General features: G+C 46.4%; 1 protein-coding gene across 3 annotated transcripts in view; it reads right to left on the bottom strand.

Annotated features, from left to right (window-relative positions):
* ATL2 (atlastin GTPase 2) overlaps nt 1–15,242 on the bottom strand; it is a 614,707-nt gene that overhangs the window by 161,337 nt on the left and 438,128 nt on the right. For all 3 annotated transcript variants that reach the window (XM_078649021.1, XM_078649023.1, XM_078649022.1), the window contains exon 7: nt 9,429–9,521. In XM_078649021.1, coding sequence (XP_078505147.1) covers nt 9,429–9,521 — 93 coding nt within the window. The remainder of the gene's footprint in view (nt 1–9,428; nt 9,522–15,242) is intronic.

Here is a 15,242-nt window from a genome sequence, read left to right as displayed (position 1 = left end):
GTTCCAAACCAGACGGCGCTGGAGAGGCACCATCTAGAAGAGCTCGACCCTTCATGAACTGCACCTGTGTTGAGAATCTCCGTGTCGGAAGAGGCCAAATCCCTGGAGCCATCGACATGAGTTCTGCCTTCGAAAGTGAGGAGGCATGCTTCCCAGAATATGTTAACGAACCCATGGGGCACCGAAGGAGTATGCAATTCCTTTAAGGTGGGGAAAGAAGGAGGCTAGGTTGGTCAACACCCTTACTCAATAGTGGAATGTGGGTGTCTCCCAATTTGACAAAGAGACCCTCATTGGGTGCCTGCCAGGCATTGCAGCACCGGCCTGACAAGGAGCAAGCCCTATGATGAAGCATGACACTCAAATGGGTGTGTGAGGGCCCCACTTCCCAAATAGGGAGACACTCAGACTCCACTACTGAGTAAGGGTGTTGACCAACCTAGCCTCCTTTTCCCACCCTACAGGAACTGCATACTCCTTTGGTGCTACATTGCATTTATTGGGGCTTGTATGCTGGACCTATATGCGCCCCTTCTCCCTCATTTGTATTGAGAATGGACCCATGGGGCCAACATGCGCACCAGTAGAGTTTGCCGCTCTTGCGAACAAGACAAACATCACATTGAAAAAATGTGACAAACCCTATCCCCGAGCAGGGAAAGCAGGATACATCAGATCAGGCATCACAGGCTCTGGAGCAGTTCGGGGAGGCACTGAATTCGGCTCCAGTTTCAGTGCTGGAAAACTCTGAGCCAGAGGTGGTTTGGATGACCTCTGCAACGGAGGAGGAGTTTGCTCTCTCTGAGCTGGAGGAGTCCCTGCTCTAGGACACAGGGCTGGACTCACCCCCAGTGACCGAGTCAGAGAGATCTCATCCCAGCAATGAGTTCCTGGGAATCGGGAAAACCGACTTCAGAGATGCATACTTCGTAGAACGACGCAGATAACCTTGGTACCGCTTCTTGTGTTTCTTGGAAGACCTCGAAGTGTGCAGAGTCGGCGACTTGGAGCGGGTCCTTGATCTCCTAAGAGCTCTCTTCTGCTTCTTCGCCTTAGCCATGAGTAATTTGGCATCCCTCTCCTTCAGTGCCTTTGGATTCATGTGCTTGCAGGAAGTGCATGCCCCGACGTCATGGTCCGATGAGTGACACCACAAACAATCTCATGGGGTTAGTGACGGACATCTGGCCCCCACATTCTCTGCATGGCTTGAAACCGGACTTCCTTAGAGTAGCCAACTTCATCCAGCAACACAATCGCAATACTAGCAACAAAGAAACTCCCAGAAATGGAGAGCCTGGGGAAAAAATGTTACGCGTAGACGGCACGGAAAAGGGAACGGACGTCCGCATGCTGATTGCTCTGATGAAGTCATGAGTGGAGCAGTTCCTTTGGGATGTCCTCATCAACATGGGAGAGCTAAAAAGAAAAGTTTCTGTGGAATGCTGCACATTGGAGTAATTCAAAAGGTGAGGAATCAACAGGCAGATGTATCAATCAGAAATGTGAATATATGAAACATCCAATACTGGAGACTAATATTGCCCAGTAAAATGCTGAAAAGGGAAATCAATGTGTCAGAAAGGAATCAACAATAATCTATAATTGCAGCAGTTTTAAATTATCATTGCTTTCAAAATCCCTATCATTTGGTGAGTAATAAGAAATGCACATAAAAACTGATCCATAAACACATCACCTACTAATATGAAAATTAATGAACATTTACAAATCAGTGCCATGGGGAAATGTATACTAACAAATGCACCAGCTGGACATGGAGAGGAAAAGTAATTGGATTATGGCATAAGGAACTTCTAGGGAATAGCATTACACAGAAAACTATTGAGCAGAACCCATGCATTATTAAGAAGTTAGCATTAAATTCCTCTCTATATTGCTTGAAAGAAAATTCTCACCAGAGTGCTACATAATGAGGAAGTAAACAAACGACTGATCGAGAAAGAACATGGCCCGTAAGAACACAGTGCAGGGAGGCAATACCCATAAAATGAGTCCACAACCATAAAATACACTTGGATTCTTGGGTACAAACGTTACTCCTTAGGACATTTCAGCTCAAAGAAAGGAAACAATATCTTGGGTGAGATCTTCACTACCAGGTTCCACAGGATCACTGGCTTCACTGCCACCCGGTCCCATGGAACCGAGAAAAATGGTGCCGATTGTGACGTTCACTCACATTGCTGTTAGGAGCTGTGATATGCAGGGAATTGTTGAACAGTGCCTAATTTCCTTCAGCTAAAGGGTGAGATGTCGGATTATGCATCTGTTTGAGACCTGCACAGACAAAACAAAAAGTGTGGCACACTAGCTTCCAGGACCTATATGTGATCACATGATCAAGACTGGGAAAGCATCAAAAATTGAAAACTTAATCTGAGAATGACAATGCAACTGCTGCTTAATCGAAAAGACTTGGATGTTGTTAGTTGTTTTAAATAAAACGTAGCATCTCCCATGTTCAACAGTACCTCAATTTTATTTTAATTCAAAGAACGGGCTATTAAAAAAATTATAAAATAAAAAAAAATACAGATGAGGCTTCCTAATGTCCCATGAAAAGAAATCTGTATCTTTGGTGCTTTGGAGGAATCACAAGATCTAGGTTGCAACTACAATGTCCCAATGGAGTAACAAATCTGGAGGCAATAGGCTGTTTCAATCTCCTATTGGTTTTATTAAGGTAACAAGCGTTATGTTGGAGGGCCAGAAAAAGAAGCTACTTACCTTCTGTAACCCTTGTATCTAGATGGAGATAAGGCATTACCAAAGATAACTTGTTCACCTGACAGATTTCTAGCCACATATTCCTTAGCTTAGAATAGGCACCCAAGCAATACTACCCCTGAAGTGGGTCTGAAAATAGATTCAGACCAGGAATTCCTAGAGGACCGAACGGGCACTGTCCAGGCAGTGGTGCTTGGTAAACGTGTGCAGAGATGCCCACATCGCAGCCTGACAGATGTCTAGAACAGGGACTCCACAAGCTAACAGTGGTCACAGCTTTAGCTCTGGCAGAAGGAGCCTACAAGGCCTCAGGCCATTTATGGCCAGTGCGTAGCAGATTTTAATGCAGAGTACAATTCAACTGGAACTGGGCAGTTTCTGCACGCTTTCCTTTATCTTCACTCCGGCAAACCTGGTGTTCTTTGGTACAATCAATGTAGAGTAATAAGGTGCTTTTGGGTCCAGGTGATGGAGTTAAGCTCCTTTTTCGAAGGGTTAGGTGGAGTAAATATGGTCGGCAGGGTGATGGTCTGGCCCATGTGGAAAGGAGTTATAACTTGGCGGAAATAAGAAATGTGTTCACAAAACCAGTTTGTCTGGGACAACGTTGGTGTATTAGAGTGCTTGTAGCATGCTAATCCACCTGGCAAATGTAATGGGCACTAGAAAGACTGGCTAAGAGACAGAGGGCAGCTATGCACAGGCTCGAAGGTAGGACACATACATTTCAAAACCAAGTCAGGTCTCAGCTGGGGCAGGATGAACCGTTTAAGGAAATATGTATTGGAGTCTCCACAGGTGACTTTAACAGGTAGGGCTGATCTGCCTACTTCAAGAAAGCTAATATGGCCGAAAAGATACCCTATAACTGTGCCCAACGAAGGCTGGCAATAAAACAAACACCACCTCAGACAAAGGTGCATCAATATTTTTAGTAATGCATCAAGCCAGAAACTTGTCTCAATGGCAGCGGTGCACTGCTTGGTTGTGGTACACCTGGCTACCAGAATGAATTTGCGGACTTCTGAAGGGAGGGAAAAGACTGCTTTACACTTTGGGTTACTAGAAAAGATTTCAAAAAAGAGTATGACTCTTTTAGAGTCCTGCAGATTCTCTGCAGAATTAGGGAGGCCAACAGTCCAGCTCACTCAACTGACACTTACTACATATGACATGCAACCATACCTAAAATACATGGAGGAAATACAGGATAGATTTGTCCTGACCCGATTTAGGTTTGGTATCTACCATATAACATCTTTTCCCATAATGAACGATTGGGCTAAAACGCTAAGTGTCTATGTGATGACGTGTCAGTCCAATCTAGAATTCATGTGGTGCTTTTTGTAAACTGTACTTAGTACAAAGAAAGAGATGGATATTACCAATTTTAAATATATTGGGTTGTAGACAAAGCCGGCCTGCACTATTTTTTCAATTTTTACAGAATGAGAATTTTACCAGGTCTATGGCATGATTTTGAAGGAATCATTGGATGCAGAAAAACTGATAATTCATTTTTAAAATGAATTTTTTTTTAGGAGTCAATAAAATGTGCAGTTTGATCTGATGACTGTATATAATAATTTATAAATGTGTGTTTTTATTATATATGAAGTGTGTACAATGATGCAAACTGGTTTTTATTGTTTCAGCTTTTATGATTTATTTTTTTTTAAAAAACAAAAATAATAATTTAATAAAGCATACTGAATTGAGAACTCTGACCAGAAGTTTTATCAGTGGGGAGGCGTACAGGAGGCCTAAGTCCACTCAAGACTAAATGCATCCGAGTGAGAGCCGCCTTGGAAACTCCAGCGTGCAGATGTGCTGACAGTGCACGTTCTCAGCAGTAGTTAATAGATCTACCCAAGGTTGTTCCCAGTTGCAGAAAAGACCTTAAAACACCTCTGGGTGAAGAACCCAGTTATGATTCTCAAAGGCATCTATGGTTGAGTTCCTCTTCTCTGGCGTTCAGAGATCCTGGCAGGTTCTACAACCATTCAAAAAGTGGGGGTGGTGATGGACAGAGCATCTGAATTAAACAGAACACTCGTACCCAGTCAAAAGATCAGGGCTTGATCCATCACCGTTTTTTAGCTCACTGCACCATCCCAGCTCAGAACCTGGCTACATGCAAATTAGTCTGACCCTGGCCCAGTGCATCATGGTAACAGGGCAGACCAAACTACCAAGCCAATTCTTTACTGGAAAGGAAACAAGCTTCCGGGGACCGGTTTCTGGCAGTGCAGCCGTCTTCGGCCCGGCTTGCTTGAATCCTGATGGTGCAGTGAGCAAGGGACTCACATCTGAGTATACCCTGCCACACTTGTGGTGGCTAAAACGATTCAAAAAGTGGGGGTGGTGATGGACAGAGCATCTGAATTAAACAGAACACTCGTACCCAGTCAAAAGATCAGGGCTTGATCCATCACCGTTTTTTCTACAACCAGCAATGTCCTGACGATCCACCTATCTCCAGAGATGCACGGCATCTTGACAAAGTGTCAATCATCCCCACACCTCCCTTCTTATTGTAGTGCCACATAAAAGTGGTGCGGTTCGCTAACACCTAATCTAACCTTCCTTTGATGGAAAGAAGAAAGGCTTAAAATGCCAGGCAAATTGCTTCAACTCAAACAGGTTGATGTCAAGCTGAGACGATGCCAGAGACCAGAATCCTCTGACCTCCACATTTCCAAGATGGCAGCCCCAACACAGGAGTGACGCATCTGTCACAAGTCAGTTCTTAGTGAGGAAGGAAAGGGGTCTGCCGCTGACCTAATCGCGGTTTGTCAGCCACTGCTGCAGATCTTTAGCAGTTCCCTCTGATATTTACATATTTATGTATTATTATTTAGAGATATTTAGGTAGGAGAGATTCCCCTAATGTAGAATCCACAGGGATTCCTGTCCCATTGCAGAACCCGCATATGCCAGTGGGCATGAGCTACGAAAAGAATGCAGGAGGCCATGAGAGCCAGCAGCCTCAGTCTCACCAAAAATTAGGATAGAAGCTGAAACATCAGAATCATAGCCTGAATATCTTGGACTCGCAACTCCTGAGGATAGACACGAAATTGCACTGCGTCCAGAGTAGCTTCGATGTAAAGGGAGCTTCAGAGAGGGAGTGAGGTATGACTGCCGCGTTGATAGTGAACCCCAGTGAATGCAGGAGGTCCGCCATAGTCTGGAGGTAGGAGACAACTGCCTGGGGTGAGCCTGCATTCAACAGCCAGTCTTATAGGTGGGAAAGATTAGAACACCTGTCTTCCGCAGAAGGGCTGTAACCACCATCACCATCTCCTCTGTGAACATCCAAGGGACTTTGGTAAAGCCGAAAGGGAGCACAGGGAACTGAAAGTGTTCGGTAATGCCTGTGGGCAGGCTGGACGGGTATACGAAAATAGGCGCCCTGCAAGTCCAATGCTGCCATCCAGTCACCAGAGCAGACCGGACCTGTGCTAACAAGAGCATCCCGAATTGCTCCTTCAGGAAGAAGTTGAGAAGGCGCAGACTAATATAAGTTGGAGGACTCCATCCTTTTTGGGCACTGGAAAGTAAGGGGAATAGCAATCACAACCTACTTCTGATGTCTGCATCCTCTTGATGGCTTCTTTGGCCAAGAGAGCCTCCAGGGAGAGGTGGTCCTCCATCAGCCAGTCTGAGGATGGTGGAAGGGGCAATGGGGTTTCGGTGGATGGAAGGGTATAACCCCAATGAACAATTTGAAGCATCCATTTGTCTGATGTTCTGGAATGCCAGCAGAGCAGGTGGTGCATGATCCCGCAACCGACCAGCTGTCTGTGATGAGAGGGCAAACTAAAGGCATTTGGAAGCTGCCGGGGAGGGACACTGCAGTGAGGGTAATAAGGCATGTAGGGCTCACAGACCGCAGTGCAATGGTGGCGGAAGAGAATCCTCTTTCCGGTCGTGTCCAGCTTCTTAGATTCCCTATATGGTGGTGTGGTAGGGAACAAACAGTGTTGACTTTGGATGTGAAGACCTAGACCACTAGGCTCTCTGGGGTGGGGTGCTGGGCGAGGAAAGCTGGGTCCCCAGGAGCTGGCAGCAGGCAATTGTCCTGTGTACCAGAGCCCCTGTGCTGGGCTTTGCCCATGCCCCATGTAGGACATTAGTGAATGCGTCATAAAAAGGCAGAAGAGGTTTTGTGGGGGGTGACTTCCAGCTGAAGCACCACTATCTAAACAATTTTTCTAACTGCCACAGAGGGCAGCGTAAAGGCCAGGATTGCAGCCGCCCTCCTCACCACCACGGCAAATGAAGCCCTTGCCTCCATGGTCATACTAGGAGGAGAGACTAAGCCAGAATATAGGGAGGTGTCCAAACCACTAGCATCTGCCAGTTACTCGTACCAGTTATCTTCAGGCTCTTCCATGGAGTTAGGGTAGCCATAAGGACCCTCAGAACACCCCGCCCAATCAAATTCCCTACAAGGTCTATCAAAAAAAGAATAGGCTCAGACTCAGAAGGTAGAGTTCTGACTGGCACCGGAGAAGATGACTAGCAATGCTGTTCCAGCTCCATATCGAAGTCAGGTATAACTATGGGCTCAGCACCCCTGGGAATGACTTTACTGGAACGGGTTTCGGGGAAGGTTGAAATCTCATGACTGGAGCGGATCCAGATCAAAGGATGGACCCAAAGCATCCAACTAACGTCTAGGGCAGACCCGCTGTAAGGAATCCAGTGGTGGCACCTGCTGAACCCATAAGGTCCAAGGCACACCAGAGGGGTTGGCCCTCCCAAATGTGAGGGGCATGGCTTAAGAAAAACTCTTAACTTGACGGGCATGAATATGTTAGCCCAGCACACTCAATACACAAATATCACAAAGTATACAATCAGTAAAGTAGAAACTTTTCGATGGCGAGTCGATGTTGTATTTCAATTCTTTCTTTATTTTTCATTCTTTAAAAAAACTTTTGAAACCGTCAACGCGTTTCGTCCCATCCAGGGACTTCTTCAGGGCTTACAATGTCAAGTGCACGTATTTCAATAGTTAATTCCTCATTGGGTCAGGGCGAAAGATTTCTCAAATTTTAATGCGATTCCTTAAATGTCAATTTCCATATGGTTTGGGCAGGTAATTTTTCTTATTGTAATCAGCACAATATCCCGGACAGTGTAGTCCCAGTCCCACAAGAGTCCTCGGCAAAAGTCCGTCCTGTCGTAAATCCGGAAGCGCCTAACTTGACGGGCATCATTCCCGCTCCGATAATTCAGGGAGGTGCAGATCAGATACAGATTGTGTCCGATGTGTGGAAGCAGAGCCTATATCTGTGGCTTTGTTTCCACGCCTCATCTGAAAACTGACACAGTGAAGGTGACTTCTTTAATATTTTCTGCAACTTAACCAATGTCTGAGTGCGAGGTACACCTCTGGGACCGGGACCTGGAGACAACTGGCATTGGGCGATCAGACAGAAGCTTCAGGTAATGCTCTGGAAATGCACAGCAGTCAGGAAAGGCTTTGAAGTCGAGGTCCAGCTACAGGCACCAGAGGCAACCAGGAAGGGGTCGGTCAAAGATATTGATGTGTATCAGGAACCAAAGGTTTTAAAGCCCACAGGTTTTTAGGCGAAATTCCTATGTACACTGGAGCAAAAAGGTCAAAAAGGGTCTACAAAACGTTGAAAAAAAAAGCCCCCCCTTTCAAAAGTACTGAGGTAGCTATCTCTAAATCTGCGCTTATGACGCAGAAATAAAAGAATTGATGTAAGCGCTGTGGTGGCGGCTATGCCGGCACGATGCACGTCACATCCGGCATGGATGCAGTCAAGGAGCCGATCAATGCCACCTACCAGCACGGAAGAGGTACTGCTCATGAATTTCCAGATCCAGTCGGACGGCTCGGGAATATTTTAAGTTAAGCCATCAGTGGCTTCAACTTTTTATCAGAAAACATTCCTTACATTTAAGGAACATGGAATGCTGCTGAAGTTGATAAGAAACTTATGTTTGATGACATATGGCAAGAAATCTAGCACCAAGCAAAAAATGTCCAGATGTGTGGGATTCCAATAAATGGTGCTATGGACCTCATTGACTATGGACCCACTCAAAATCCTGGCCATGGAGAACATTTACTTGTGTTGCTAGGAGAAGGGTGCATATTCCCCAAGATCTGTAGGGATGCATACCTCAGACTGGACAAGTTAGAGCAATAGAGCATCATTTGGAACCAGCAGCAGGCTTTGGGTAGCGTGACATGTGGGAGGAGGGTAGAGAATTGTGTTTCATTCTTCACTCCGTTAACCAAACAAGTGAAAAAGCACTAGAGGGTGTGGAGTTTGAAGAGCAGCAACTGCACAGTCAAAAGAAGCAGAGTTAAAATGTTTTGTTGGTGCAATTTCTAGTGCATACAAAATAAGAAGCTATAGTTCATATACAGATCTACTGCCGCAACAGAACTTTTAGGACGAACTACAGTGTGAAGATTGAGTCCAATGTCCATCTGAGTAACTACAGCAATAATTTGTAAGCATTTCAACACACCTCTTCCTAACAGGGGGCCTGGTGAAACAAAAATAAGCATATCTCAGTTAAGCTTTGTACCAAAGAAAATATTAAAACACTGATAATGCATGAATAGTCTCACCACCAGCTCACACACAAGACTCACAGAACTGAAATTACGTTAATCCATCATTTACCTGCAACCGCTTTTCCAAAAACTTGCTTCCTCCTTCCAAACCATATGGATGCTCATAAGGATAGCTCCAATCTCTTATTAAGAACATCAATGTCTACATGAGGAGAAAACAATCATTATTTTAATTTTGTACAAACGCTAACCGAGACTTACAATGTCCTGCTTTTGCACCTCAAAAAAATCAGTCCTGTTATTCACTCACTCATTCACAGTCCTGTTATTCATTATTAAACTTCTGGTATCATGTATGCTGGCCCTTTCACTATAGACAGAAAGCCACGGAGCAGACAGAAAACATTCCCAAAATATCTACAATACTTTTTTTCAAAACTTTAAAAAATAGAGATGTAACCTTATATAGGCACATCAAATTTATCATTAAAGTGTAACAGACATTATTTGCTCCATTCAAAGCACAAGCAAAACTCCTTTGATATTTGCTTTGTCATGTGACTTGTCATTGTTATTTGAAAAGCATAAGCCAACATATTAATGAACATAAATTGGGTGGGTTGGTGAGGTCAGAATCAATATGTGCCTCAGTCCACTGATACTTGTATACACTTTATGCCAGAGCTTTGGGATTTCATCCTGGAGGACTTTGAAGACCATCCGTGCTCCTGGTCTAAGGAATCTGTGAACTGTGCACCCCATTGTAATTTACATTTGTGTCATTGTGTAGAGGGGGTGAGGATGCTCTGTGTTGAATACTAGATAGGATGGATTTCATGGTTGTCTATCAACTTCCACAACACTGGATAGTTTCATCAACATTGCAAACGACTTGGAAACTTTGTATTCTACCATAAGATACAATAGTATACATGGTTTAAATCAGTTTGCATGTAGATGCACTTCTATATTACCAACCCAGTATTTTAGAAAGCTGGGTTCCTGTTGAAGTAACCCCTCCACTAGACTACTGATGCACTTTGACTTGATGTGCCCTGCGTCACTTCCAAATCAGGTTCCCAGGGCCTGTGTTCTTTCCCAAAACGTTTACCCTGTACCCCCAATTGGCACCTCTCTGGCTACATATCAGTCTCTTGTAAAAGGTACCATGGGTACCAAGGGCACTGTGGCCAGGGAAGGCTTCTCAGGGCTGCAGCACTTCATGTGCCACCCTTAGAGGCCCCATACATACATACATATGTATGAATGTTATTTGGTGCAGCAAGGGTCTGCTGGGGACTTCTCCCTAGCGCTACAGACTTGAGACATTTGGAAAGCCACATGATTTCTGCGTGGTAGTGAAATTCTGTGGCACAAGGATAACCGAGGTATGGAACTCTTTCCTTATAAATGCCTGATGTGCACTCGGGATACTTGTGCTAACTGCAATTTTGCCACAATCGACAGTGAAGACCAGCATGAATTTGAAGGGCAGTAAAGGTGCATTATGGGCAATGTAGTCCTTGTGAACATTTATATTACTTTTGAAGTCACAACAGCAGAGGAAACTGTGACATTGATTCCACTGTGGGGTTACTTGTAAACCCAGAATACTGCGTAGTACTCACCTCTGTTTCACCTGCAAAGCGTGTAAAATGATTCCTGAATTACTGTCCCTTTAACTGGATCTAAGAGACTGAAGTCCTTCTTCGCTGTTTCAAGAGTCACGTTATTTTAAAAACTCTAACGAACCCACGGACATGTTAGCTGATGGCTGTGAGAAGTTGGCCTGGTAGGGGATGTTTCCAATTCTGGAACCACCTACTACCTGACCAAACAATCCCCTTATGGTGTCTGGTTGTAAGTCAACCTTATTAGACAAGCTATCCTAGTGGTAGCATGGACTAAGCAGCCTAAAGGCTTAACTTAAGAGGTCGTGTTAAGCGAGCTGTTTTACCACAGACAATCCTGTAATACCAAATGAAAGGACACCACACAGTTATATATTATAAAAATATATGTGTTTATTACTAAAAACAATCCCCAGTATTCTTTATGAATAAAGGGGCACAAGCGTTAAATCAAAAGCACTGTTTAAACATACAAAGTTGCACAATTATGGATGAGGGCAGGGGGCCACTCAAACCATATACTAAACAAGTGGTATAAGAGAGGCCACTCGAACAGTGATTAGGCCTAGGGCCTAGGGAATCGCTGGGAGCAGTCAGGACAAGCAATGCTGAAGTCGGGAATGGCCCTCGGGATTCGGGAGATGTGCGGAAAGCGCACGCATGCACCAATGTTAACCAATGGTGCGTAAAAGTCAAATAGTTAAAGTTTAAGGACACTTCCGCTGAACCTAGAGGAACAAAACTTAACACACAGACCCTAGAGGTGTGCACCAGTGTGGGAACACCGGCGGAGCAAAGTTACCTCACCCACAGGAAGTGGGTGCACAGGGTCGAAGTGGCGTCGGGTTTTGACACGCAGGCTCTTGGTGCTTGAAGCTGAAAGGGCTGCAGGCAGGGTGAAGACGAAGTGTCCGGTGGAGTCCAAGGGTGGACTCAAGTTGTAGAGTACCTGAAAGCAGAGGGGACAGAGTCTGGGTCACTCAGCAGTGACCAGGGTGGAACCAGGACGGAACCAGGCAATGTCGGGCGCAATCAGGTGGTCGTCGAGGCGCTTCTCTTCGCTGTCACGTGGGCTCTGGGGCATCTGCGACGTCCAGGAGCAGGTCACGATCTGTCCCACGCAGGCTCTCACCGTCGGTGCAGTCGGCTTCCGGTTTGGAGCAAACAAGCCTTGGTAAGAGCAATCCACGCGGGATTGGAAGATGGCGTCTCACTCGGACCAGGAAGGTCAGAGTCGGGGCTCCCTTTCAGGGGAGCTGGTGTGGATCTGGAGCAACCAGAATCACGAGTCTTCTTTTGTAGTTCGTCGGCACAGGGACCACAAGCCAGCTGGCAAGTGACCGGGCCAACGCGTTGAGCCAAATCGTGCCAAAGGGCCCCACGCAGCACTCGTCGAGTGTGGAGGGCTGAACTTCGGCTCAGGAGTAGCTCAGGGTGGGGGCTTCTCAAACCCCGGTGTACAGCTTCGAGGGTCACTCGTGGGCTGCACGGTCAGCGTCTCGTGGTCACTTCAAGATGGCGTGCCCCACGCTTCCGGTCGCCTCCACGGGTCTCAGCTTTGCAGGGACTGTGGATCGGGCTGTTAGAAGCTGGGCAGGCTTGATCTCGTCGATCTCAGTCGCTCGAGTTCCGGCGGGAACTGCAACTAAGTAGACGTCGAGGGCTGGATGGTGCCTGCTGCTGCAGGGTGGTCACTCCTTGACCACAAGGGAGATTCTTCGGGCTTCCACGTTGAGATGGAGGGCGAAGGGTCCAGAATATCGTTTCAAATGTTTCTTCCAGGAAATCTGATGTGCATTGGCACTGCTCCCACTCTTATTCGAATCTGGTGGGCGTGATTACCTGCTAGGTCCCCTCCTATGGGTGGGACCCAGGAAGTGGGTGGATACACCCCCTTCCTTTGATCCAGGCCGCCCTGGCACGAGGGCTGGAGTGCCCCAGAACCGGTTTGGCCGGATTATGCAAGGGGCAGCCTTGTGCGCCCCAGGCAGTGTCTGGTTTCTTTCAAACCTCCCTGCTACAATACACTATCTCCTGTCTGGAGGGCGGTGACACCCTCCTGTGACAGGAAACCCTTTGTCCAGGACCCCCTTGACTGGGTTTCGGTCAGCTCCAGGGGTCCAGACATTTGTCTGTGGCAGAGGCATCCATTTTGTGGATCTTAAGGCCTTTGGAGAAATCAACCGCATTAAAGTGAAGTAACATGTCTTACCCCTCTAGAGGGGTGGAATGCCATCCCCGTCGCCAGAACTGGCGAGGGGATGGTATTCCAAAGCGTATGACACCTTACACGACATGTTTTGATAAAGCCAAACCAGAGTTGCTAAATAACCGCGAGGATTATAAGGCACTTAATAGTATATGGTATGGCATTATCCTGAAACAGCTTAGGGATTTGTTCCCGACGGCTGCAGACAGGCTCAGCTCATGCTAGAGCTCCATCTCACATAAAAACCATGCACCCAGCCTCCAGGATTGGTGAGGCCTGTCTATAGGAGTGGCTCACAGGTTTACATGTGTCCAGATATAGGTTTAGACATAGGTATACTATATCTAAGCAAGGGGTGTGTACACCACCTTACCCCAGCTGAGTGATCAGCCAGTTGTGTCAATTTAAGAACCAGCCAGGGGTGGCAAAAGATATGCTGCAGCCCCTGGTAGGCCTTAGTGGCTCCTGTGCCCTGTGCACCTATAGTGCATTCTACAGGGGCTGACAAGGAGTCCATTTCCAATTGGTATGTACCTAGGGTACATGGAACCCATTTTACAGAGAGAGCAGATGGCCTGGGGCCCTGATTAGCAGGGAACCAGGTCAACTAAGTCAAAAAACCAGCTAAACACAGGCAAAAAATCTGGGGTAACCATAGTCAGGTAGCCACCTTCCTACAATGGCATTTGAGAAAGTTATTTTGAACTCGAAACGCGTTATGCCTGCAATCTTCTTAAATAAAAAGAACTTTACCAAGTCTGATGGTGTGGTCTGTGTAGCGTGCTGAATGGCGCACGTTTCCTTGGTTGGATATAGATATATATATATATATATATATACATACATATATATATACATACATATATATATATATATATATATATATATACATACACATACACACACACTGCATGTTTTGGTGCAGAACAAAGTGATGAGTCGACATGGCACACATCCCTGTGTGCCATGCCTAAAACCCATTGCCCTGGCATAGGTCAGCCACACCTCTAGCTGGGTGTAATATACCAGTGGTGAGGGTACAGGTGCATGAACCCTGTACGCCTACAGTGCCTAGACCAATTATTAGACACTAAGTGCAGTAATGCCATTAAGAGTATATGGTGCTGGGAGTTTGTCATTACGAACTCAAAGCACCATAATGGCTTTACTGAAAACTGGGAAGTTTGGTATCAAACTTCTCAGCGCATTAAACCCACATGGATGCCAGTGTGCTATTTAATGAAAAATGCACTCAGAGGGCATCTTCGAGATACCCCCTGAAAAATAACCAGCCTCTGGTGGGTTCTCTGACTGGTACACAACAGCTTGCCACCACAAGACAGGTTTCTGGATCCCTGGACTGGGAGACTTCACTCCCTGAGCCCAGAAACAAAGCTTTTCCTGATCAGAGCTAATCACACCTTCCCCAGGCCCGAAAGAGCCATCTGTGGCAGGGGAGCTTTAATGGCCTTGTTGCCTTTGTAAAGCGACACCCAGCCTCTCCTGCTATCAGGAGCAGGCACACTTCCGGTCTCCTCTCCTTTTCGGCAGGAAGACAGGCGGAAAAAATTAGTACAGCCCACAAGATGTGCCCATCTCTGCCAACCCCACCCCTCAGATGGTAGAGGCGAGGGGAAGCCCAATCTTCAGTGCCCGCCATCTTGCAGATGGCAGGCACTCTCCAATCAGGGTTAGGGATTGTGCCCACTGCCCCAAGTGGCGTGAGCACACCAAGGCTGTAGTCACCCTAAGGCTACTGACCTCGAGACCCCTAAAACACCCCCTAAATACAGTATTTAGGGGGCAGCCCTGGACCAAGAACACATAGTCCCACAACCTAAGAACGCAAAAAGACGCCAAGAAGAGGACACTGCAGAGAAGAACTGACTTGGCTCCAGCCCTACTGGCCTGTCTTCAGTTTCCAGAGATCCTGTGGCAAAAGTCGCCTTGTCCTGCAGCCAGTGCCCTCCAGAACCCCTGAGAGGACTGACTGCCTTCAACAAAGACCAATCTCCTGTGAACACCAGCTCTGTTCAAAAGAAACAGCCAAGAAATACTCGGAGCCTGCTGAGGACAGAAACCA

Source organism: Lissotriton helveticus, chromosome 6 (assembly GCF_964261635.1).
Source record: "Lissotriton helveticus chromosome 6, aLisHel1.1, whole genome shotgun sequence".
NCBI lineage: Eukaryota > Metazoa > Chordata > Amphibia > Caudata > Salamandridae > Lissotriton > Lissotriton helveticus.
Note: the sequence above shows the minus strand (reverse complement) of the source record. Positions and strands in the feature narration are given on the sequence as shown.